Raw genomic sequence first — 13,550 nt, 5'->3', positions numbered from 1 at the left:
TATTTATAATGCTGCTTTGAAGTCTTTGCTAACTCATATCAGGTCTATTCTCAGTCAGGCTGCTTTGTTCACTGGGAATGAAAACAAATACCCTTAAGTTTCTTGGCACATCTAGTGATTTTGTTTTATTTAGAGTAAAAGTGGCTATTGTGGAAAAATACAGTGTAGTTTATCTGGATTCTAATTTATTCTTCTGCATTTTGTTGGCCCAGTGTTTTCGTAACTTGCCTGGACTCAGACTGTGAAGTATGTTTCCCTGTTCATTTGCAGTTACTGGTATCTTTCCTCAGCCTTTTTTTTTTTTTTTTTTTTCTTAAGCCTGCCTTCCCAGGAGTTTCTCCTGTGCCTGCAGAGTTTAGTCATCACGCAATTATTTGGACAAGTTTGTGCCTAGACAAGTCATAGTCTGACGCTCCTACCCTTGATGCTAGGGCCATATGCTGGTTGGAGGAATGCTTTCGGAGGCACAACAACATGAAAGCCTCTCTGGGCTCTTTCCTGCCTATCCTTACTTTAGTGGTCAGTTCGGAATACGGGCAAGTTGCTGACCTCAGCCCTCCCGTGATTCTTTTGTTGCACGATCTCCCTGTTACATTTCTAGCTGGTTTCCTGCCCTCCCTGAACTGAGAGAGCCACCCCAATTGGTAAAGATGTGGGTGTTCGTTATCTGCTCCAAACCACGTCCGCCGTGTCTTGGGTAGTAAATCTGCAGATTTTCCCTCACTCCCAGGTCAGGGGAACAGGAACACCTCTAAGGACGAAGGTCACAAACTTGCTGCACTTCTCTGATTTTCATGAATAAATATGTCTCGAGTTCTTTTCCACCTTTGGGCATTTTCTGATGGGCTGAAATGCTTGTTCTTAATCACATTTTCCAGTTTTATACTTGTTTACTTTCTGAAGGAAACTGTCGAATATCCTTATATGCCATTAACAGGTATAGAAAGTTTTCTTAAAGTTTTGACCAATAATTTGCTTACTGAAGTCATTTAGAAATAAAAAAGCTTAGATACTTGGAGGGTGTCATATGGTATTTGTTACAATTGCTTAATCAGTGGCACTCAGGTAAACATAATTAGGAGAGAAAAATCTAATTAATCTAGAAAATTCAGTTTATCGGGGCGCCTGGGTGGCTCAGTCAGTTGGGTGTCCAGCTCTTGATTTCAGTTCAGATTATGATCTCATGGTTCATGGGATCAAGCCTTGCATCGGGCTCTGCACTGACTGAAAAAGAAACTTAAAAGAAAGTTCTTATCACCATATGCCATAATTTATGTTTTACTTACTTGGTTTATTGTCTGTCTCCTCTCCACTGGAACATAAACTTCATGAAGGCAGGAATGCTTATGTATTTTATTCTCTGCACTATTTTCTGTATCAAGAACTGTGCCTGGCTCGTATGTAGGGACATCAGTATTTGCTGAATAAATAATAATTAATGCATATGAGATTACCTGTAAGTAGCTTACGCAGAGAATTCCAAGCACAAATATAGCAAGAAAACTTGTTTTTATATACAAGAAAGTATCTATGCCATATAATATGTTGAACCTATTGTACAAATTTTGAATGGAAACCATTTTATTTTTTATTTCTAACACTGATTGTATTGATAAAGAAGTCAGTAGTGTGTGCCATGGAAAAACCATGACATTATTCCAGTCAATTGGTTTAGTTATCTTTGTAATTCCATGAAAACAGAAGATAAAAATACTACAATTTTTAAATCAAGTCAAATGTGACTAGAGTGTTTGTTTTATAGGTTGGAATCTATTATGTGCTCTTTCTACATTGTTGTTGAATTTGTTATTTGGTTCCATGTTATAGATTAAAAATCACAATGAGTGTTGACACGTGAAATACTATGTTTTGGAAGGTTTTTATACTTTCATCTTTCATTCAGATGAAAAGAACAGAAATTAGCTGGTTAATGTCTGTTTTGAATTTCTCAAACTGTGTTTTAGGGCTGTGTTTTCTTATTATTTTTGTGTCCTGAAACAGCATATTGACTTTTTTTCCTATCCTGAGTAGACTTTTCACTCTTCGGTTTTTGTGAATAGATGGCTGTGGGGTATATATGTTTTTTCAGCCAATAAAATGACAAGATAAACTTTGCCAGACATGAATGTAAAGATCATCAATTGGGTATAACCCTAAAATTTCAAGATTAGGGTAATTTGGCTTAATACTCATACCAGGAAACATGACCTAAAGTGTTTTATTAATTTAAGCTCATTTAACAGATAGGTATTAAAAGACTATTATTATTTCAGGATTTATTTTCATGTATGGGAGGGAGATCCAAAATCAGAATAGTGATAATCCAGTTCTATTCTTTTCTTTTTTCTTTTTTTTTTTTTTTGTAGTTTTAATTTAAATTCTAGTTAGCTAACATATAGTCTAATACTGGTTTTGGGAGCAGAATTTAGTGATTCATCACTTACATATAACAGCCAGTGCTCATCACAACAAGTGCCCTCCTAATACCCATCACCCATTTAGCCCACCCCCACCCACCTCCCTTCCAGCAACCTTCAGTTTGTTCTGTATCGTTAAGAGTCTCTTATGGTTTGCTTCCCTCTGTTTTCTCTCCCTTTCCTTATGTTCATCTGTTTTGTTTCTTAAATTCCACATATGAGTGAAATATGTTGTCTTTCTCTGACTTATTTCGCTTAGTGTAATATACTCTAGCTCTGTCCACATTATTGCAAATGGTGAGATTTTATTCTTTTTGATGGCTGAGAAATATTCCATAGCACGTATGTGTGTGTATATATAATGTGCCACCTCTATGGACATTTCGGCTCTTTTCATAATTTGGCTGTTGTCGATAATGCTGCTATAAATCATGGTGCATGTGCCCCTTCAACTCAGTATTTTTGTATCCTTTCGGTAAATACCTAATAGTGCAACTGCTAGGTTGTAGGGTAGTTCTATGTGTAACTTTCTAAGGAACCGCCATACTGTCTTCCAGAGTAGCTGTACCAGTTTGCATTCCCACTAACAGTGTATGAGTGTTCCCCTTTCTCTACATCTTGCCAGCAACTGATCAGAATTGATGTGGAGCTTTGGCAAAAGGCCCAGAACCACCTCACAAAAGGACTGAAGGATTCAAGGATGTTTAGCAAGGGGAGGAGAAGGCTTAGTTGGGTCCCTGTAGTTCTCTTTTCATATTTGGAGAGCTTCACTGGCTCAAACGATAGAATTAAGATTTGACAGTATGAAGAGTCAAATTTGGTATTAATATGAGGTACGTTTTCTTTTTTTTCTTCACAAATATCATAGTTTAAATATAAAAGTACTTGCCAGACAAAATGGTGAAGCTATTATCATTGTAGTTATTCCAGTAAAAAAAACCAAAACAGTGTCTCTAGATGGAAACTAAACTTACAAATGGTTTCTGGAACATCCTCTACTTCGGCAGCTTTTCACACTGTATCTACAGTGTATTAATGTTAACTCACATTTTCCTCATTATGAAACCAAAGGTTTTCCATCTGTGCTTCTGTCTTAAAATGTGGAGTGTGTTCTAGTCAAGGGAACTTTATCTCCTCAGTTGTTAACAATCTCACCTGAAATTTGAAAGGTTGAGATTTGAATTAGTTTTTAGGAGCTGTTTTGTGGGAAGGGGATGAACACTCACTTACTAGAAAATAAAACCTTTGTGTGTCCCTGATCATTTTGGATAGAGGTATGTAGCCAATTTATTTAGTGAATGAATACATAAGTGATAAATAAGAGAGAAAAAAATTTGTTTCTCTTTCCCTGGAATGTCTGTTAAGTATTTTGTATAGACAGGGTCTGCTAGTCTGAAATATTTGAGGAATACGAAATTTGCTTTCGTAGCTTGTCTGGGTTAAAAGAAAGGATCAACAGTATCCTCATCTGCACCGGACACATCCACGGGAAAGAAGCAAACATCTGTTATTTTCAATCACTTACCTTTGGATTGTTATTGTCACCACAGACTCCTGACTGAGATCTTCATGTTTCTCTGTCTCCTTGTAAAGTTCACTTGAGGGTAGTTTGATTTTCCTAGGCTACTCCACATACTTATCCTTTGGGGGAAATGCCTTTATACAGGTTTAGAAACAGATCTTCACTTCTTGCTCTCATGTAGCGAGATGATGTGAATTAAGATAGCAGGCCGGTGTTAGAAACAGGGAGCGGTGGGGAGAATGGCAAATTGAAGAGTTTGTCTCCATGTAAACGAGACAACTGACACTGTGTACTTCTTTGGGGATGTTGAAGAAGTTACTGTGTGCTTTCTTTGCTTTACTTCTTATTTTGGGTGGGCGGGGGAGGGAACTTTACAAATTTTTGAGTGTAGCTGCTACACAAGGATACGTTAGTTTCAGGTGTACCACGTGACTGGAGATTGACTGGACGCCTGTCTGTTACGCGCGCTCAGCACAAGTGAGCTACCATCTGTCATCACACAACATTAGTACAGTATCACTGGCTCTATTCCCTATGCTGTGCCTTGTATTCTCGGGACTTCTGTTCCAGCTGAAAGTGTGCACCTTCCACCCCCTTTCACCCACATTGCCCATCCCTTCACCCCACAGCCTCCACCAGCCATCAGGTTGTTCTGTATTTATAGGTCTGATTCTGCTTTTTGTCTGTTTATTCATTTATTTTAGATTGGTGGGTGGAACGTTTTTATATCTGTTAAAAGCTTGATCAGTGTATTGGAAAATTTATCAGTAGCTGTCATTTAAAGGTGGTTAGGTGCAGATTACCGTTGACTCCATGTTAAAGGCTTTTACGACAAGGTGAAGTAAAACAAACCAACACAAAACACTAAAAAGTGGTGATTTCTGTCTTCTTTTCCAGGTTGTCTCCCCTCCAGAAGGCAGAAATAGTCGACGTGGTTAAGAAGCACGTAGGGGCCATCACTCTTGCCGTCGGGGATGGTGCCAATGACGTTGGGATGATCCAGATGGCCCACGTGGGTGTGGGAATCAGTGGGAACGAGGGCATGCAGGCCACCAACAACTCAGATTTTGCCATCGCACAGGTCAGTGGTGTGGGCACGTCGAGTGCATGAGGTCGACCCCACTCTTTAAGCTGCTCTTCGTATGCAACTACCAGAACATTTGGGGTTAAGTTTTGTCCTTATACAGTTTGCAGCAAAAAGGTTTTTCTTGAGCAGTTATGGATTTGGTCCAACTGATACCACTGAGCGTCTGTAGCTCTGCTGATATAATCTATAAATCCCCAGTCTCTTCAATCTGTAATGTGTGCTTTACTTTGTGGCATCTCTTGATGAATATTTCTTGAAGACTTATAATCTCCCAATTTCTGCTTTTTAAAAGTAGGCACCGCCCCTTGGCAGATATGAAAAAAAATAGACTGTATATTTTAGTGTAGCTTCACAGCAAAATTGAGCAGAAAATATAGAGTTCCCATATATCCCCTGCTCCTACCCCCACCAGCCTTCCTCCCGCCATCAACGTCCTCTGCCAGAATGGGACATTTGCTATAACTTACGAACCTACATTGACCCGTCATCGTGCAAAGTCCACAGCTTACATTAGGGTTCACTCTTGGTGTCGTACATTCTGTAGGTTTGGAGAAAGGTATAATGACAAGTATCTATCATCACAGTACCATACAGAGTAATTTCACTTCCTTAAGAGTCCTCTGCACTCTGCCTATTCATCGTTCCCTCTACACTAACTCACTTTGGCAACCACTGATCTATTTACTATCTCCATAGTTTTGCCTTTTCCAGAATGTCATATTCATACAGCATGTAGCCTTCTCCGACTGGCTTCTTTCACTTAGTAATATCCATTTAAGTACCCTTCATGTCTTTTATGACTTGATAGCTCATTTCTATTTAGTGATGAATAATATTCTACTTTCTGGATGTACAATACTTTGTTTATCCACTCACCTACTGAAAAACATCTTGGTTATTTCCAACTTTGGGCAGTTATTAATAAAGCTGCTACAAATATCCATGTGCAGGTTTCTGTATGTGGCCATAAATTTTCAACTCCTTTGGATTTATACCAAGGAGTGCCACTGCTAGATCATATAGTAAAAGTATGAAAGTATGTTTAGTTTTGTAAGAAACTGCCAAACTGCCTTCCACAGTAGCGGTACCATTTACTGGAATGCATTTAAGAAGAGTGTGTGGCCTGTGATGTACAGCCCCTGCATATTTGTAATATCCAAGCTGTTTAATAAGAACACTTCCTGCTTCTACATATTAATATTTTGACTTTTGAAGAATATTTTAATCAATGTAAGATCAGCTTTTAATGGATACAATATTTTCACCACAGTTGAGCAACTAACAATAAGACTTTTCATTCACTCTTGGTGAATTCGGGAGCCACATGTAATTCTTGAACAGCTCCCTAGGAATAACCCCATACTTTGAGTAGAACATCCCTGCTGGGGCTATTCTTGTGGTGGCCGTCTTTGAGAGGCTAGATGATTTAGTACCCTGTCCACAGGTAAGCAGGTGCCTGAAACTTGGGTGGTAACAAAACGGATTCCTAGGATTCTACAGCATAGATGAGGAGTGTATTACCCCGGTGTTTGAATCAGATCCATTCTGATTAAGTGTTCTAGTTTTACAACAGGGAAAACTAAGGCTCCTATGTGCTAGAGTATCTGGGTTACGAGAAGTGTCAGTCAACTATGATCAAAGCACCTGTGTCTGTAAACAGGGAAATGACCACACCAAACTCTCCTGATCCTGTCCTAAACTGTTCTAAATGCCGTCAGGATACATGCTTCCGATGATCTCAGCAGTTATATGTGACATAAGCCTTGAACTGTTAAACACTGTGCACACACCAGGCTGGCCAGTATCAGGTATCCTGGGGATCCAGGGAAATATTTCTCCTTTTTTGGCTTGTTCTTTTTAGATTCCACATTGTAAGTGAAATCTTATGGTATTTATCTTTTTCTGTTGGACTTATTTCACTTCACACAACACCCGCCAAGTCCATTCATATTGTCACAAATGGCAAGAGTTTATTCTTTCTTATGTCTGATATTCCCATTACACACACACACACACACACACCCCACATCTTCCTTATCCATTCATCTATTGATGGACACTGAGGTTGCTTCCCTATCTTGGCTATTGTCAGTAATGGTTCAGTAAACATAGAGGTGCATATATCTTCAAATTAGCGGTTTTCTTTTCTTTGGGTAAATACACAGTAGTGAAATTACTGGATTATATGGTATTTCTATTTTTAATATTTTGAGGAGCCTCCATACCGTTTTCCACAGTGACTGCACCAGTTTGCATTCCCACCAGCAGTGCTAGAGGGTTGGTTCCCCATTCTCCACATTCTCACCAACACTCGGGATTTCTTGTCTTTTTGATTCTAGCCATTCTGACAGGTGTAAGGTGATAACTCATTGCGGTTCAGATTTCCACTACTCTGATGATTAGTGATGTTGAGAATCTTTTCATGTGTTTGCCTGCCATCATATATCTTCTTTGCAAAAGTGGCTATTGTCCTCTCATTTTTTAAAAAAGTACTTAAATTCCAGTTAGTTAACATACAGTGTAATATTAGTTTCAGGTGTAAATATAGTGATCCAACACTTCCATTCAGTACCCAGTGTACATCATAACAAGTGCCCTCCTGAATCCCATCACCTATTTAACCCATCCCCCACCCACTTTTGCCCATTTTTAATTGGATGTTTTGCAGCTTTTTGGTGTTGAGTAACTTCATTACATATTTTGAATATTAACTTCTTTTCAAAGACACCATTTTCAAATGTCTTCTCCCACTCAGTAGGCCTTTTCATTTTGTTGATGGTTTCCTTTGCTGTGTAAAAGATTTTTGTTTTGATACAGTCCCGATGGTTTATTTTTGCTTTTGTTTTCCTTGCCTGGGGAGATATGTCTAGAAAAGTGTTGCTAAGGTCAATGTCCAGGAGATTACTGCCTTTCTTTTCTTTTTTTCCTTTTTTCAAGTTTTTAAATTTAAATTCCAGTTAGTTAACACACAGTGTAATATTAGTCAAGGTGTAGAATTTAGTGATTCATCAAATACAACACGCAGTGCTCATCACTAGTGCCCTGAGTTTCAGGCCTCACATTTAGGTCATTTTATTTTGAGTTTATTTTTCCACATCATGTAAGAAAGTGGTCCAGTTTCATTCTTTTGCATGTAGCTGTCCAGTTTTTCCAACACATTTTTTTGAAGAGACTTTTTTTTCCCCACTGCATATTCTTGCCTCCTTTGCTGTAGATTAATTCACCATGTAAGCATGGGGGTATTTCTCAGCTCTCTATTCTGCTCCACTGACCTGTGTCTATTTTTGTGCCAGTACCATACTGTTTCCATTACCACAGCTTTGGAATATATTTTGAAAGATATATTGGTCTCCTTTCTCAAGATTGCTTCAACTACTTGGGATCTTCTGTGGTTCCATACTAACTTTAGGATTATTCTATTTCTGTAAAAAATATTTAGTATTTTGACAGGGATTGTATTGAATCTGTAGATTACTTTTGGTACTATGGACATTTTAACAATATTAATTTTTCTAAATTAATGGAATATTAGCATGGAATAGCTTTCCATTTCTTTGTGTCTTTTTTAGTTGACTTTATCAGTGTTCTATAGTTTTCAGAGCACAGGACTTCTGCCTGTTTGGTTAAGTTTATTCCTATGTATTTTATAATTTTTTAATTTAATTCTCAATTTTTCTTAATTTCTCTTTTTGCCACTTTGCTAATAGTACATAGAAACACAACAGATTTCTGTATATTAATTTGGTATCCTGCAACTTGCTAAATTAATTTATCAGTTTGAATAGTTTTTTGGTGGAGTCTTTAGAATTTTCTATGTAGAGTATCATGCTATCTGCAAATACTATCAGTTTTACTTCTTCCTTATCAATTTGGATGCCTTTTATTTCTATTTCTTGTCTGACTGCTATGGCTAGGACTCCCAGTACTATGTTGAAGAAAAGTGGTGACAGTGGACATTGTTGTCTTGTTCCTGATCTTAGAAGGAAAAACTCTCAGTTTTACAGCATTCTGTATGATGATAGTTGTGGGTTTGTCATACATGGCCTGTACATACATGGCCTGTACATACATGGCCTGTATTATGTTGGCATGTGTTCGCTCTAAACTTTGTTGAGTGTTCTTATCATGAATGGATGCTGTATTATATTTAATGCTTTCTCTTCATCTATTAAGATGATCATATGATTTTTTCCCTTCATTTAATTAATGTGGTGTGTGATGATTTGTGAATACTAAACTATTTTTGCATCCTTGGAATAAATTCCACTTGATTATGGTGAATGATCCTACTATATTTAATGTATTGTTGAATGCAGTTTGCTCAAATTTTGTTGAGGATTTCTGTTATCTTTGTTCATCAGAGATATTGACCTATAGTTTTTTTTTTGTTTTGTTTTGGTTTGTAGTGTCTTTGTCTGGTTTTCGTATCGGGGTAGTGCTGCCCTCAGAGAATGTATTTGGAAGCTTTCCTTCCTTTCAGTTTTTTGGAATAGTTTGAAGAGAATGGGTAGAGTTCACCTCTGAAGCCATCTGCTCTGGGACTTTTGTTAGGAGTTTTTGATTGCCAATTCAATTTTGTTACACAATCTTCCAAAAGAAGAAAGAATATTTTTAGGAATTTATTTCTCCTAGGTTGTCCAACTCCTTGGCTTATAATTTTTTATAATAGTCTCTTATAATCCTTTCTATTTCTGTGATATGTTATTTCTCTTCTGTAATTTCTGATTCTGTTCATCTGAGCCCTCTTTTTTCCTTGATGGAAAAAAGACTGGCCAAAGGTTGATCAGTTTGTTTATCTTTTTAAAGAACAAGGTTATGATTTCATTGATCTTTTCTATGTTTTTTCTTGTTTTTCATTTATTTCTGCTCTGGTATTTATTATTTCCTTCTGCTATGTTTGGATTTTGTTCGTTTTTCCTTTTAGTTGTAAGGTTAGGTTTTGTTTCTTGAGGTAGGCCTATATTGCTACACATTTTCCTCTTATAACTACTTTTACTGAGTTTCAAGGATTTGAGGCCATTGTGTTTTCATTTTCATTCCTCTCCATGTATTTTTATTTTCCTGTTTGATTTCTTCATTGGTCTACTGGCTGTTTGGTACCATGTTGTTTAGGCTCCATGTGTTTGTGATTTTTCTAGTCTAGCTTCATGTCTAGCTTCTTCATATCAGTTGTAGTCAGAAAAATGCTTGGTATGATTTTAATCTTCTTAAATTTATTTAGACTTGGTTTGTGGCCTAACACATGATGTGTCCTGGAGAATGTTCCATGTGCACTTAAAATGAATGTGTATTGTTACTGTGTTGTTTTTGGATGGTATTTTCTGTATATATTTAAGTCCATCTGGCATTCTAATGTGTTGATTTTCTGCCTGGGTGATCTATTCACTGATGTGAGTGGGGAATTAGAGTCCCCTACTATTATTTTATTGCTGTGAAGGTTTCCCTTTGTGTCTATTAATATTTGCTTTATTTAGGTGCTCTTATGTTGGGTGCATAGATCATTACAACAATTATATCCTCTAGTTGTATTGATCCCTTTATTATTATATAGTGCCCACTCTGTCTCTTGCTCCAGTATTTGATTTCAAGTCTATTTTGTCTGATAGAAGTATTGTATCCCCTACCCCCACTTTTTATTTTTTTGACTTCCATTTGCATGGCATATTTTTTTTCCATCTATTCACTTTCAGCCTGTATGTGTCTTTAGGTCTGAAGTGAGTCTCTTGTAGGCGGCATATAGATAGGTCTTATTTATTTTATCCATTTTGTCACCTTATGTCTTTTTCCAAGTGTTTCGACTGTTTACATTTAATGTAATTATTGGTAGGGGTGCCTGGGTGGCTCAGTCAGTTGAGCACCTGACGTCATCTCACGGTTTGTGGGTTTGAGCCCCACATTGGGCTTTGCGCCTATAATGCCAAGCCTGCTTTGGATTGTCTGTCTCCTTCTCTCTCTCAAAAATATATACTAATAAGTCACTAATGCAGGAGACTGAACTGATTCATGCTCAGGCCCCCATTAACAGGCTATTTCACAGCAATGATAATACTTTAAGCCACATTTTGTTTTCCTCCATCTTGCTTTGACCCAAGAGCAGCTTTGACTGTAGAGAAGATGTCATGCCGTGGTGTGTGCCATTTTATACTTTTCCAAGAATGAATGTTAGCCCAAGAACTGTAAATGGACATTTTCCTATTTCTGCCCCATCTGTCTCCAGTCTTTTGTATGTATTCTACAACAGTGGGTCTAACAAATACTTTGCTGTTTCATTTGAACTTGCCCTGACTGTTGTTTCCTTCTTTTAGTTTAGCTACTTGGAGAAGCTTCTGTTGGTTCATGGAGCTTGGAATTATTTTCGAGTGACAAAATGCATATTATATTGTTTCTACAAAAATGTCGTGTTATATGTTATTGAGGTAAGAAAAGATATGCTTTCTTTCATGAAAAAGTTAGGTCTTTCTTTGACATCATGTATGGTAGTTTAGTGGTTTGTTTTTTTCACCATATTTGTATCATTTAAATTACCATTACACAATTCTGCTTTAGGTTTTTGCTCAAAGTTATTTGGTAAATTTGAGTCTTCTAACCACCATCCTGACTTAAGCACTTATATAAGCCTTAAATTTGGCTATGGAAAAATATTGTTTAGTATTTTACTTTGAAATAATTATGGATTCACAGGAAGTTCCAAAAATATTTTTTAGAAGGTCCCATGAAACAGTCACCCAATTTTCCCCAAAGATAACACCTTGAATAACTCTAGGACATTATCAAAACCAGGATATAACTGACTGAGATTCATACTTCACAAGCTTTACCCACACTTGTGTGATTCTATGTACTTTTATCCATGTGTATATTGATATAACCATCACAGAAATCGAGACAGACCACCCCACCTCGGCCCCAATGATACAGACCTATTCCATCACAAGGATCCCACTCATGCTACCCCTTTATATCCACATCCAGCCGTAGCTTCTGACAGTGACTAATCTGTTCCCTATCCCTATCCTTCTTGTTCTTTCAAGAATGTTCTGAAAGTAGGGGTGCCTGGGTGGCTCAGTTGGTTAAGCATCAGACAAGATCTTGATTTCGGCTCAGGTCATGATCTCACAGTTCGCAAGATTAAGCCCAATGTTGGACCCTGCACTGACAGTGCAGAGCCTGCTTGAATTTCTTTCTCCCCCTCCACATGCTTTCTCTCTCAAAATAATAAATAAGCTTAAAAAGAAAGAATGTTATAAAAGTAGAATTGTGTAGTATATAACCTTTTGAGATTGGATTTTTTTTTTTTTTTAGTCAGTATAATTCCCTTCAGATTGATCCACGTTGTTCCCTGTATCAATCATTTGTTCCAGACCATAATATTTATCACCCACTTATTGAAGAGCATTTGTATACAGATTTTGGGCAAACATAAGTTTTCACTTATTTAGGACAAATGTCCAAGAGTACAATTGCTGGATCATATGGTAGGTGTATATTTAGTTTTTTGTTTTTTTTTAAAGAAACTCCCAACTATTTTCCAGAGTGACTTTACCATTTTCAATTCCTAGCAGCAAAGTATCTGTTATTTTGTTTCTCTGGATCTTTCCCAGCATTTGATATTATCACTATTTAGTATTTTAGCCATTCTGATAGATGGTTAGGGTATCTCATTGTGGTTTCATTTAATTAATTATTTTATGTTAGAGAAAGAGTGTAAGTAGGGGAGAGGGGCAGAGGGAGAGAGAGAAAGAATCTTAAGCAGGTTCAACTCTGGGACTTGATCCCATGACTCTGGGATCATGACCTGAGCTGATATCAAGAGTTGGACACTCAACCAACTGAGCCACCCACGCAGCCCCCTCATTGTGGTTTTAAATTGCATTTCTGCAGTGGCTAATGATGTTAAACATCTTCTCATATACTTATTTGCTATCTATACATCTTCTGAAATGTGTCTTCCCATCTTTTGTCTAAATTGTCTAAAAACTAAATTGATTTTTTACTGTTAATTTTTGAGAGTTCTTCACATATTTTAGACATTAGTCCTTTGGCAGATATGTAGTTTGCAAATATTTTCTTCTAGTCTGTATCATGTTGTTTTGTCATCTTAATAGAGTCTTTCAGAGTATAAGAGTTTTTAATTTTGAAGTGGTCCAATTTACAATTTTTCCTTTTATGGACCATGCTTTGGTTCTGTGTCAAAAAACTCTTTGCCTAGATCTAGATTCCAAAGACATTCCTCTGTGTAGTTTTCTAAAAGTCTTGTGTTTTACACTTAATGTCATGATCCATTTTCAGTGAATTTTTGTGCAGAGTGGAGGGTTTAGATTTTCTATTTGTTTTGCCCATGAAATTCAATTACTTCAGTGCTATTTGATGAAAAGGTTATCCTTCCATTAAATTGGTTTTCTACCTTTGTAAAAACTCAATTGGGCAAGTAATAAAGAAATAGGAAATATCAACAGAGTATAACTAGTAAGGAGATCAGATCAGTAATCAAATACCTCCCTGGCAAATTATACCAATCGTTCAA

At 37.1% G+C, this 13,550-nt stretch overlaps 1 protein-coding gene across 10 annotated transcripts in view; it reads left to right on the top strand.

Annotated features, from left to right (window-relative positions):
• Positions 1-13,550, top strand: part of LOC102958974 (phospholipid-transporting ATPase IB-like) — a 220,089-nt gene that overhangs the window by 117,584 nt on the left and 88,955 nt on the right. For 9 of the 10 annotated variants that reach the window (XR_006217562.1, XM_042985568.1, XM_042985522.1 and 6 more), the window contains 2 exons: positions 4,837-5,020; positions 11,332-11,442. Coding sequence is in view for 9 of the 10 variants with exons in the window: in XM_042985568.1 (XP_042841502.1) it covers positions 4,837-5,020; positions 11,332-11,442 (295 nt within the window). In the remaining variant the exon portion in view is untranslated. The remainder of the gene's footprint in view (positions 1-4,836; positions 5,021-11,331; positions 11,443-13,550) is intronic. The other variant, XM_042985701.1, reaches the window with a different exon arrangement.

This window comes from Panthera tigris, chromosome A1 (genome assembly GCF_018350195.1).
Source record: "Panthera tigris isolate Pti1 chromosome A1, P.tigris_Pti1_mat1.1, whole genome shotgun sequence".
NCBI lineage: Eukaryota > Metazoa > Chordata > Mammalia > Carnivora > Felidae > Panthera > Panthera tigris.
Note: the sequence above shows the minus strand (reverse complement) of the source record. Positions and strands in the feature narration are given on the sequence as shown.